General features: G+C 45.7%; 1 protein-coding gene across 4 annotated transcripts in view; it reads right to left on the bottom strand.

Moving 5' to 3' along the window:
- Positions 1–13,066, bottom strand: part of St3gal3 (ST3 beta-galactoside alpha-2,3-sialyltransferase 3) — a 170,090-nt gene that overhangs the window by 21,785 nt on the left and 135,239 nt on the right. For all 4 annotated transcript variants that reach the window (XM_048351112.1, XM_048351110.1, XM_048351114.1 and 1 more), the window contains one exon: positions 1,832–1,926. In XM_048351112.1, the coding sequence (XP_048207069.1) occupies positions 1,832–1,926 (95 nt within the window). The remainder of the gene's footprint in view (positions 1–1,831; positions 1,927–13,066) is intronic.

The following is a 13,066-nucleotide window of genomic DNA, read 5'->3' as shown; positions in this document are numbered from 1 at the left end:
CAGAGAACGAGGCAAGTACACCTCTGCTGGGAGCCAGTCCCTAACAAGGATGCCCCGTTGCCCTGGAATGGTGGTGAAGGAGTGCATGGGAAAAATGAGGACATAGGTGAAATCTTTTCAGAAACTGAATGAGAACAGGGCAAGGATCAAACCTGTAACGAGTATTCAGTACTAAATGCCTCCAGATATGCCTTATGAGTTTTAGGGAGGCCTAAGATTCTTTCTCTATCTCCATTTCTGCCTCTAAGGTAGAGCTTACTACTAATTGGCCAAGATCAAGGATATATGTGGGGCTTTATTTTTTAGAAGTCCTTGGCTCCTCCTAAAAAGGACATACAGGAAAAGTTGTTCTTATTTCCAGTGGGCTCTGTATTAGACTTCTCTAGACTTTGTAGTTGCATACCTGGAGTCTTGCATGAGGATTTAGGAGATAAGAATAGGCTGTTTGATTACATGTACCCAAGAAGTCCTTCATATGGCAGGACCCAATTCATTAGATTTCTCTTTGGAGGTCTGAAGTCAAAGCCCATGTTCAACAGCATTCTTGTTGGCTGCTGTCCTTCCAGGGAGGAGTGGGCTGGCTGAGTGAAGGGCTTAAATATTCTTCTTTTTTTTTTTTTTTGCCAGTCCTGGGCCTTGGACTCAGGGCCTGAGCACTGTCCCTGGCTTCTTTATGCTCAAGGCTAGCACTCTACCACTTGAGCCACAGCGCCACTTCTGGCCGTTTTCTATATATGGGGTCCTGGGGAATTGAACCGAGGGCTTCATATAAATGAGGCAAGCACTCTTTGTCACTGGCCATATTCCCAGCCCGGCTTAAATATTCTTGAGTCTCCCAGCCAAATGGTATCTATCATCCCTTTAATGTTTATTTTCTTTAATTCTGATCACAACTTATATAGTAACATTATTTCTTCACTTAGGTGATAAAGAAAATAAAGCAAAGACAGGTTAAGCAACTTGTATAAGATCAGTTAGTAAGGAGATAGTACAGGATCTAATCTCCTATCTGACTTTAAGGCCTCAGTTCTCTTTCCTCCAGGCCAGGAAGCAGCTCAGGACCAGGACACAGAAACAGAACTGTTTCATGTTAGGGATGTGAAAGTCTTAGAGGGAAGAACTCCCTAAGGTAAAGACAGAGGGAGTGTTCAGGTTAGCAGTGGACGTGATAAAAATAAGAGCTGGGCACTGTTGGCTCATACCCATAAGCCTAGCCCCTCAGGAGGCTGAGATCTGAGGGTCACAGTTCAAAGCCAGCTCAGGCAGGAAGTCTATGAGACATCTCCAATTAACCACCAAAAATCTGGAAATGGAGCTGTAGCTCAAGTGGTAAGAGTGGTAGCCTTGAGCAGAAAAAGCTCCAGGACTGTGAGGGTGGGGAATTAAGAGAGGAGGCTTGGTTAGGAGGGTATAAGGCATCAGGTAGAGATGATGGAAGAGGAGAAAGGTTATTTCTGAAAGGTAGCCTTGGCCTCTGTTGACTCTGGAAATATTCTCTTTGTACCTAGTACCTTTGCACTTCTGTTTTGTGATCATATGGCGCCTCTTCCTCCTAGAATGCTGAGTGTCTGCTCTATTACTAGATTGGAGCTTTTCTGAGAAGTATCCATGTCACTGCTGTGGTAAATGTCCATGTCATGTGTCCTGGCAAGTGACGGGCTCTGAGTCAATACTTCATTAATCAAGACAAAAGAAAGATTGGGGAAAAGAAAGAGTAAGTGGGTGCTGAAAGTCTCCAGGACTAGGACTTCTGAAGATACAGTCCAGTTCTGAAGTTCAGGAAGAAAATCCAGGCAATGAGATGTTAATGTGGGCCATGGTTCCAACATACCTTGACCTTTGATCCCAAAAGGTGGCACAAACTCTCGGATCCTAGCCCACTTGCGAAAGGAGTCATCTAGGAACATGGGTGCTGGCTTGGAGAACCTGGAATACAACAATACAATAGGCTGGGTACTGGCTGGCTTTTCTGTTCATTGCCTTGGTGATGGGTCTGTGGAAGCTGTCCTCCACATTCCTCTTCAGCACCTCCTTACCACCCCAGCCTGCCTGCTCATGGACTAGCTGCTGATCTTGTTGAGTAGAACTTGAGTCTGAGGGAGCAGGCCCGGCCAGTCTTTATTTGGCCATCAGTAAAGAGTGAAGGGGCAAGGATTAATGTCTCGGAGCTGGAAGCTCTCTGGAAGCTTATCCATGCATCCATCTGCAGTCAATGCTGCCCACTCTGTTCCTGAAATCTGGGAACACAGGGATTCACACTGTCCAGTGAAACAAAACTATCCAAAATTATAGCCATTGTAGGGAGACAGAATTTTGGAGAGGAGTCTGGAGTGGACCACCCAGGGTGAGGAAGGGATAAATTCATGCTGAGAGGGCAAAGCAGGGCAAAGCTACAGGAGTCTGGTAGAGAAAAGAAAATAAAAGCTATTCTTAGGATGCAGGATTGAAGGGAGCGATCAGACCAGAAATAACCATGTTGAATTTGTTGGTGGAAAAAAAGGGAAGAGGAAGCTTCAGTTCCTGTAGAGGTGGGGGAAGGGTTCCTTTTGGCCTGGTGAAGAGATGGGGAGGAAAGAGGAGAGAGAAAGGTGAAGTGATGGTGAGTGGGGAGTAAGGAAAAACAAGTGTTACTGTTCTTGGGCAGGGTAGGCTGCAAGTTTGGGGAAGATGGGATAGGTCAGAGGGATACAAGGAAAAGTAAGACACTAGGCAAAGGTACAGGAGGCATCAAGCTTTTCAGAGATGCTCCACAAACAAGTTCACAGAGAACCTAGTATCTTGGTTTAAAACCCTTTCGATGGCACTGGAAGCATAGAAGATGACCAATTTCTGTCACTTACTATGTGCTAGGAGGCCTGCAGATCTCACTCAAGGTACACTCTTTTTTTTTTTTTTTTTCTTTTCTGTCTTCCTCAGTCCCACTGCATGGCAGCTCTTTTGGGTAGGAGGGTCTAGCCATGGCGGGTGGCGGTAAGAAGCACTGATGATTCTAGCTGCCCTGTACCCGTCTTATCCCCCAGGTCCCTTTGAGTTTGCAGCCAGAGCAGCCAGAGGGCTGAGGGTCTTTCTGGTGAAGAATGACTGTGTGGAAGCCTAGGCCTTAGGGGCTCTTTCTGTTTCAAACTCAATCTATACCAGTTCACTGAATAGCAGGAGGCTACAAGAAAGCATCCAGACCTAGAAGCCAGAACTTACTTCTCCAAACATAGCACAACCACAAACCATAGTATAATCCATTTCTTATCTCTATCATCAGGAATCCATTATGCCATCCCAGGAGAAATAAGAGCAGGAATCACTCAAGGGTCTCGTGTTATTAAAGACCCTGACAGGCTCCCTCCCCTACCACATTCTGGCTAGGAAGATGTCAGCACTCAGCCCTGAGGCCACTCCTTCTGCACAAAGGCTTTTCCTTTGGACTTCTGGATTTCCACCAACTGAGTTGGTGCTATTCCCCTGGTACACAGGACAATGCCTATTTCTTGTGCCTAATACAATCTTAAATAAATGAATATACCTGAGGCTTTGCCAGACACACTGAGGATCCTGGCCAGGGTTTATGAGTAATATCAAAGGGAATAGGTCTTTGGACATATGCCTGAATCAAAACTACTCTTCTGTGTTAGGACTGAACTTAGAAAATTTATGTAAAGTTTCTGAGTCAGGATTTTATCTGCTTCTCAATATATACTGGATGTCATATGCTAATAAAAGCTCCTCAGATCTTGCCAAACAATCTTAACATGCTTTTCCCCCTTTTCCTTTCCCATGTACCCTTTTCCAGATTATTAGAGAGTTCATTATATTTATTCTTTTTAAAACCCTTTTTTGTAACCTGTAATATGTTAATTTGGGAAAAATGCAGGCACATATGTACATGCAAACAACCAGAATTCTACAACACAGAGACAATTATCCTTTTCACATCTATCCAAATTGACATCTATCCTTTTTCTATATGATTTTCTAGACAGCTTTATAGGATGACTTTCTCCTAATAGAGACTGGTTTCAACAACAAAAACGGCAAACTACTGAACCATCCCTCCAAAAGAAAATGGAAAAGGAGAGACAAATGTAAGTATAACCAAAAGGAGAGGAGTTGCAACATTAGTAAGAGCTCAGAACAATTCAAAGGACAGATAGTGGCAGAATACATTAAATGGGCCTGATAAAGTCTCTTAAAAATCTGTTTGGAGTATGTAATCTTTTCCTTTCTTATTTTTATGATGTTCTCAAACACTTGCCATCTCACCTCATTCTTTTATTGGGACTGCGTGTTTTGGATGCTCATCTTTAGCCTCTTTTTATTCCTTGAAAGACTGAGCCAACTCTCCTTAGCATTTCTTGCTGGGTGACTGCACCTCCTTGTAAAAGCTATTCTTTTTTTCCATCCTTGGTGTGTGTGTGTGTGTGTGTGTGTGTGTGTGTGTGTGTGTGTGTGTGTGTGTGTGTGTGTGTGTGTGCTGGCCCTGGGGGCTTGAAGTCAGGGTCTGGGTGCTGTCCCTGAGCTTCTTTTTTTCTGAAGGCTAGCACTGTACCACTTGAGCTCCAGGTGTGCCTTTATTTTTTTTTAAAATCATTTATTGGAGATAAAAGTCTTAAGCACTTTCCTGCCCAGGCGGGCTTCGAACCATGATCCTTATATTTCAGCCTCCTAAGTCACTAGGATTACAGGTGTGAGCCACTAGCACCCAGCTCCCAACTTTATTAGATTTTCTGAGAGATAGAGTTTTGTGATGTTATCCAGGCTGGCTCAAGATCTTCTTGCTTCAACTTCCATAGTGCTGGGATTGCAGGTCTGTGCCACTACACTCAACTGCTTTTCCTTCCTTCCTTCCTTCCCTCCCTCCCTCCCTCCCTCCCTCCCTCCCTCCCTCCCTCCCTCCCTCCCTTCTTTTCTTCACTTGAACCTAGGGCTTGGGTACAATCCCTAAGGTTCCACCCCCCCCCCCTCAGGATTACTCATGCTCTACCACTTGGAAATAAGAGTTTCACAGACTGCTCCTGCTGGCTTCAAACCACGATCCTCAGATCTGGCTTTCTGAGTACCTACCAGTGCCCAGCTTTTTGTTTCTCTTTTTGAGGCTTTTTATGTATTAAGCATATGTCTCTGCTCTAGTCACCCTTTTCTATTTGCCTGGAAAAATTCATCCTCAATCTTTTAAGCTTAAATGTTAGTGTCTCTAGAACAGTGTCCCTGGCGCTTCCAGGTAGACTTGTATTCTTCTAGAGTTCCCATTACATTTTGTTCAGCCCCTGTGAGGTGGCTCAGGGCCCACACAGGCCTTGAAAGCTAAGCAGAGGGCCATAGACAACAGGAAATGGGGGGGGGGGCAAGTGATGGTGAAGATAATGTGCTTGTGTTAATTTCATACCACACCTAGAACAAAATCCAGGGGCTCCTATCCGTAGCAATGTGTGTGGGGGAGGGAGGGCTGGCCAAGGTGGTGATGATCCTTTTAGTGCAGAATGACTGGTCAGACTAGGAGGGCATGCGATGCCTGACCTGCTTGCCCTGGCCTAGTGGGTAGCAGTGCAGGGTGGGGTAGGCTCCACTAGACAGGCCCCAGCCTGCCAGCCCTGCCGTGGCCCCAGCATCCCAGCACGCGAGGCAGCCTCAGGATCAGGTTTCATCAGGGTGTGTATGAGTGCGTGAGAAAGCTCAGGGGTAGGAGACATGTCTTTTTTTCCCCTAGATCCCAGAGCCAATTGGTTTAGGGATGGGGCCCAGGGAGAGGGCACGCTGAGGGTGGATCCGACTTCAGTGCCTCTTGTGTCAAAGGCTGGGACTCTGGGAGTCCCCATAGACAAAGATAGGACCACAACTAGGGATAGGGATTAGTCTGACTATCTAGGAAGGGCAATCTAGGATCCTCCTAGGGATCCTCTAGATCATCCACTGCTCAACAGTGTGGCCGAGGCACAGTGAAGAAGGCAAATGTCTCCAGCACTGCTCATTAAGCTAACATGTTCTTGAAAGACATTCTGAACATCAAGCCTGTGCCCTGAGACCAGGTGGAAAATCGCAGGGCCCTGTTATAGATGGGGAGTGGTATGTGTGGGCACCAGCAAACCCAGGGGAGAGACTTCCCTTCTAGCTCCTCTCTACTCAGCTAGAAAAGATGCCTCTAGATGTGGTCTGCTGGATTCAGTCAACAGTCAACTTCAACTGTATGTGTGTGTATCTTTTTAAATTATTTGCCAGTCTTGTGGCTTGAATTCAGGGCCTAAACACTGTTCCTGAGCTTCTTTTGCTCAAGGCTAGTGCTCTACCACTTGAGCCATAGTGCCACTTTTGGCTTTTTCTGTTTATGTGCTACTGAGGAACACAGGGCTTCATGTATGCTCTGCAAGCACTACCACTAAGCCACATTCCCAGCCCCTGTGTATATCTTTTGCTGGCCAGCTTTCTAGAAACTTCTTCCTATAAATGCAAGGTGAAGCAGCCCAGGAAAATGGAAGGCAGACCCCAGAAGTGGCTATCAGTCTGTTAGAAGATATATGACTATACATCTTCTCCAAGTTACCAGCTTCTGACTTCCTAGTCAGAGTAAGATTCACCTGAAGAGGTAAAAGTCAAACCCCACAGAACCTTCTCTGGGAAGTGGTGAGACGCAGTTCTTTAGAAGCTACCTGGTTTTGCTTGAGATCTAACTGTTGCAGCCGACCATAAAGGCCTTGGTATTTGTCTAAGCAAGGAAGATAAATACTTCCTAAGTGTCTTGTTAGGCATATCCTTTGGTACCACGTCCCTCACTAAGCACCTGTATGGAGCCCATGGGAAAGCAAGAGTCTATGGAGAAAGATGCTAAGTCTTAGGGTAGATGGGCATATGTCCTTAAAGGGGAAGACACTCAGCAGGGACCAACTCACAATGACTATTCCACACATGTGCAGGAAGCTCCTGCCTCCACATCCCATGTAGGGTTAGAACTGGGAATGCAGTGCTGTCCAGCAAATGCCTGTCAGTGCAAGGTCCTATGCTAAGTGCTGGCTGGGAGCCTAAAGATCAATTAGCCCTGGTTTGTCTCTCAAGATACTAATGGTAGAGATAGGACATAATCATATGGAAATACATCTCCACAGCCTACATTTTAGAATGGGATTTGGGTATCAAGGTATAATGGAGTACAGGGGAAAGATTTTAAAAGGAATGATGACAAAGGTGGGCTGAGCTTTGAAAGACAGTAACTGTGAGTTAGTTGGTGGGGAATGCTGGGGAGGGCAGCAGGGTAGTATAGATGCCACAAGAAGGGAACCAGACCAACTGCATTAGTTACTTCGCTCTTGCTGTGACAGAATACCCGACAGAAACAATTTGAGGAAGGAGTTACTTCAGTCCATGATTTCAGAGGATTCAGTTCATCATTATGAGGAGGGTGTGGCAAAACATGGGCTATAGAATACTGAAAGGGACCAGAGCAAGACATTCCCCTCTAGGACAAATGTGAGTAATCTACCTCCTCCACCTAGGCCTACTTCCTATCTTACACAACCTCACAATAATGTCATCATATTATGAATCCATCAAAAGATTAACTTACTCCTTAGGACAAACCTCTCATGATCTAACCATCTCGGGAAACACCTATCATGGATTCCTCTAAAAATGTGCTTTACTGGTCTCCTAGGCACTCCTCAAGCCAATAAGATTGATAATTAAGATTAACCATCACAGCAGCCATAACTGAAGGTGAGGAGAGACACTGGCAAGGAAGGCCAGGATGAAGCAGTGTCCTCGATAGCAAAAGAGCTGTAGCCTAGGCTCTGCTCCCAGGGACTCTGTCCTCTAGTTTCATCTAGACAGGTGGAACAGTGTGTGAGGAAGGAATGTAAGGGCTAGTGAAAAAGCAGCGATAAAGCAGCTGAGGTGCAAATACCACACAGAGAGAAAGGCCAGACAGAATGTTCATCGACACTGCAGGACTAGCCTGGTCCCTGAGGCTGTGTCAGAATCCATTTTCCAGGATAGGCTATCATTGGTTAGTTCAAGTACTCAGTTCATGTTTTTCTTTTCTCTCTCCCTCCCTGCCTCCTCGCTCCTTCCTTCCTTCCTTCCTTCCTTCCTTCCTTCCTTCCTTCCTTCCTTCCTTCCTTCCTTCCTTCCTTTCTCTTTCTTTCTTTCTTTCTTTCTTTCTTTCTTTCTTTCTTTCTTTCTTTCTTTCTTTCTTTCTTTCTTTCTTTCTTTCTTTCTTTCTTTCTTTCTTTCTTTCTTTCTTTCTTTCTTTCTTTCTTTCTTTCTTTCTTTCTTTCTGCCTGTCCTGGGGCTTGAACTCAGGGCTTGAGCACTGTCCCTGGATTCTTTTTGCTCAAGGCTAGCACTCTACTACTTGAGCTACAGCACCACTTCTGGTTTTTCTGTATATGTGGTGCTGAGGAATCAAGCCCAGGGTTTCATGCATGCTAGGCAAGCACTCTACCACTAGGCCACCTTCCTAGCCCTGGTACTGAGGAATTGAATTCAGGGCTTCAAGCATGCTAGGCAAGCACTCTGCCACTAAGCCACATTCGCAGCCCACTTCATGTTTTCTTGCTAGTGCCTTGCAGCGAATGTCTGCATTTCTTTACCTTTCTGCTATAATGGCTTTCCACTTTTCATTCCAGATGATCTTAGTTGAGCTGATAGTGCTCCTTCTTTTGGGATGGGCACATGTCTTTGGCTAACCAATGAGCAGACTCCACTTCTTAATAAGTTGCTCAAAAATGGCTACTTGGGGCTGGGAATATGGCCTAGTGGTAAAGTGCTCACCTTGTATACATGAAGCCCTGGGTTCGATTCCTCAGCACCACATATATAGAAAAAAGCCAGAAGTGGCGCTGTGGCTCAAGAGGTAGAGTGCTAGCCTTGAGCAAAAAGAAGCCAGGGACAGTGCTCAGGCCGTGAGTCCCTGCCTCAGGACTGGCAACAAAAACAAAACAAATAAACAAAAATGGCTACTTGACCTAAGAAAGATGCATGGAAGTCTTTTCTGAGATTTCTTATTTATTTTGTCGGTTATGGGGCTTGAACTCAGGACTTGGGCGTTGTCTCTGAGCTTTCTTGCTTAAGTCTAGTGCTCTACTACTTTGTTTTGTTTTGGTTTTTTTTTTTGGCCAGTCTTGGAGCTTGGACTCAGGGCCTGAGCACTGTCCCTGGCTTCTTTTTGCTCAAGGCTAGCACTCTGCCACTTGAGCCACAGCGCCACTTCTGGCCATTTTCTGTATATGTGGTGCCAGGGGATCGAACCCAGGGCCTCGTGTATATGAGGCAGGCACTCTTGCCACTAGGCCATATCCCCAGCCCATGTGCTCTACTACTTTGAACCACAGCACTACTTCCTGTTTTCTGATGATTAATTGGAGATAAGAGTCTTATGGACTTTCCTGCCCGAGTTGGCTTCGAACAGTGATCCTCAAATCTCAGCCTCCTGAGTAGCTAGGATTAAAGGCATAAGCCACTGGCACCTGGTGAGAGCTCATATTTAAATACTGAGGGATGTAAAGTCTCTCTTCTTCTAGAGAGTGAGCTATAATGTCTAGATATGCAGTTAGGTAAACTAAAATAAGTTTTGGTGGAACATAGCCATAACCTATTCATTTCTACAACATCGATGGATGCTTTCACTTTCTTACCACAACCGTGGAGGTGAGTATCTGAGACAGAGACACACAATGAAAGAGCCTGCCATCTCCAAGCTTAGGAGTGCCGGAGCCAGCTGCTGCAGCTATGTAGGCAAAGCTGTCTGCAGGATGACTAGATTCAGAGGAAAATAGAGCTAAGCTACAGGGAGAAAGACACTGTGAGTCCTAGATTCAGGTGGGCCTGAAAGTTTAGCTCCTGAGCTTAGTTATGTAAACTAACACATTTCCTTTCTGCTTAACTTAGTTCCATATGGATTTCTAACTGCTCCCTTGAGAATGACTTTTAAGCTCTTTAGTTTGGTTTTCATGGCCTTGTGATCTGACTTCTGCATGTTTTCCCATCCCCCAGTACCTTCCTGCCCTCCCTTTCCTAGACTCTAGTTTATCCAACTACTTATAGTTTCTAGAATTAGCTAGGCTCTTAACACCTTTATGTGTTCTTGCCACTGTTCACATTACCTCGAATTCTGTTCCCTTTCTCATTAGTACACTGAGCTTCTATAAGCTCTATATCTATAAGACCCAACTCCAGCAACGGTACCTCTTTGACATCTTCCCACCCGGTTGTCTATCCCCTCCTAGGCAATGCTGTTCTCTGTGTGTACCATGCTCTCTTAGCACTTACCAAATTCTAATGTCATTGCCTGGCCCACCACCAGACTGTGTAGCATCCTTGGTACACAGTTGAGTACATAGCAGATGCTGGGTAAATATGTGGGGGCTGCAAAAGGGAGAAGCAGCTTGGGTGACAGACCCCACAATGCACACCTTTCAAGTACAATCCAGGCTGAATTCCTGCTCACCTGTATAAGTCTGGGAGTAGCTGTGCAGCTATATCACAGACACTTTGATCTCCCTGCTTCAAGGGGCCAGGCTTTCAGCAATGTCTCCACTGTTCACAGCTGCCCCACCTCTCCCCATGAGTGAAATGCTCCCAGCGACTGCCCCTCTGCTTGCCTAGGGACTGTGGCCACATCTGTGTCCAGACAGGCTGGAGCCATATGCATGACATGCATGACAGGCAGGGAGGCCTGTGCTGAAGGAGAAGAGGAGAGGCTAAGCCAGAGGCCCCCAAGGGGCAATGCTTGGGCTCCTGCTGACAGGCTCCCACTGGTTCTGCTGACAGCCTGTACCTAGTGAGGAGGGAGGGAGGGAAGGAAGAAGGGACTGTGGGGTGGTATAAGAGAGAAAAGCAAGCTAAGAACAGCAGGCTAAGATAATGCATAAGAGGCAGGCATGCCCACCCAGAGAGCCTGGATGAGGACCACACTACAGAGACCACATAACCCACCCACAGTGCAAGGTACAGTCCCAGTGGTTCCCACAGTCCACCACATTCCACTCCCCTTGCCCTAGTGGTTGTGCTAGTCACTAAGAGAATGACAATAAAGCTGGGTGCCAGTGGCTCATGCCTATAATCCTAGCTACTCAGGAGGCTGAGATCTGAGGATGACAGTTCAAAGCCAGCCCAGGAAGGAAAGTCCATGAGACTCTTATCTCCAATTAACCACCAGAAAACCAGAAGTAGTGCTGTGGCTCAAGTGGTAGAGTGCTAGCCTTGAGCTGAAGAGCTCAGGGACAGCACCCAGGCCTAGAGTTCAAGCCCCACCCACAACTGGCCAAAAAAAAAAAAGAGTATGAAAATAACCCAGTCTTTGAGGTCTACAGATGTAACTCAGTGGTAGAGCATTTGCCTAATATGTTCAAGGACTGAGTTCCATCTCCAGCACTGCAACAAAATGAATTCAGTCCCTGGGGATAATGTGGATAATGGGTAAGGCAGCCAAGGAGAAAGGCAGTTGTGAAACCATGATAAACACAATAGTAAGTAGTAATAACTGTGCTAAGGGCTCTACACACATTGTCTTATTTAATCTTTGCAATGACCTCATGGGTTAGCCCTATCTATATCTTTTGGGAATACACAAAAGTGTACAGCCCCTTTAAGAAAACACTACTGGGAACATAACTAATACAACAGAGGCTGAAAGGGGAAAAGAAGAGAAGTGAGAATGTGTATAAGTGAGAAATGTTACTTTTTTATGGTACTGGGGTTTGAAATCGAGGCCTTGTACTTGCTGGGCAGCCACTCTTTTTTTTTCTTTTTTGGCCAGTCCTGAGCCTTGAACTCAGGGCCTGAGCACTGTCCCTGGCTTCCTTTTGCTCAAGGCTAGCACTCTGCCACTTGAGCCACAGAGCCACTTCTGGCCGTTTTCTGTATATGTGGTGCTGGGGAATTGAACCCTGGGCCTCATGTATACGAGGCAAGCTCTCTTGCCACTAGGCCATATCCCCAGCCCTGGGCAACCACTCTTACTTAAGCCATACTCAGCCTGTTTGTTTTAGATAAAGTCCAACTTTTGCCTAGAGTGCCTCTCAGGAAGCTGGTATTATAGATGTGTGCCACTATGTCCAGCCAAGATGTGACAGTTTCTAAAGAGACTTAGTACAGAAGCAGAGGTCAGAAATGGCATAGAAACTGGAGTATGAAGTAGGATGGGGAAGAACATGTATATTTGGACAGTAAGGAGACAAAGAAGGACGTATGAAGGAGAGTGATGGTATAATAAAGCTCTGGAAAGGGAGGGATGGGAGCAAAGCATCAGGGAGAAACAGAGAAGTCAAAACACCTTTTTCCTGGGAAGAGCAAGGAGGATTTAAAGATGGCTCATCTGATAGGCAAGCTTAGAGGTAGGGAGAACCCGAGAGGATGCTACTAAACAGATTTTTCTTGGGGACATTTCAGAGACTGGGATTTGAAGGGTATGAGGTGTAGATAATAGTGATTTATAAGAGTTTGGAACAGTCTCACAGCAAGCCAATGAGGGCAAGGCTAGTTGAATAGGACTGAGTATTCCAGAGGCTGGGGACCACGATGTAACAGTGATGCCAAGACTTGCACCTGTGTGCCACCAGGCAGTGGTACCATACCAAGCAGCCCAAGAGCACAAGCAGGAACAGTGGTTGGGTTGATCTAATCTAAACTTGGGCACTCTTGTAGCAGGTTTGTTGGAAGAACAGGAGAATAATGAAGTCAAAAGAAATGGCTGAACTGGGAGAAAGTGAAGGAAGGGGTGACACTGCCCCAAAATAAATGCATATTCATTGCCTGACTTATGTAACTATGACCCCTCTGTACATGAACTTTATAATAAGAATTTTTAAAATTCCCTATATAAAAAAAGAAATGGCTGAGAACACCGATGGTACATGGGAGTGAGACACAGACACTAGGGTTCTGACTTTGAGACTTGTGAAGAGGCCAAGGGCTAGACTGAGACCGCAGATCAAGCCCAGACCTAGGAGTCTGTCTTTTTCTTTTTTAGTCCCATTTGCTCAGATCCTCATTCTTTGAAGAGGAACACCTATTTTTCAAAGAAACCCATCTCTTGCCAGCTATGTAGCATCTCTTAGAGTTATTCTTGACTCTCCTTTTCTTAGCT

This window comes from Perognathus longimembris, chromosome 7 (assembly GCF_023159225.1).
Source record: "Perognathus longimembris pacificus isolate PPM17 chromosome 7, ASM2315922v1, whole genome shotgun sequence".
Taxonomy (NCBI): domain Eukaryota; kingdom Metazoa; phylum Chordata; class Mammalia; order Rodentia; family Heteromyidae; genus Perognathus; species Perognathus longimembris.
This window is presented reverse-complemented; position numbering and strand designations above follow the sequence as displayed.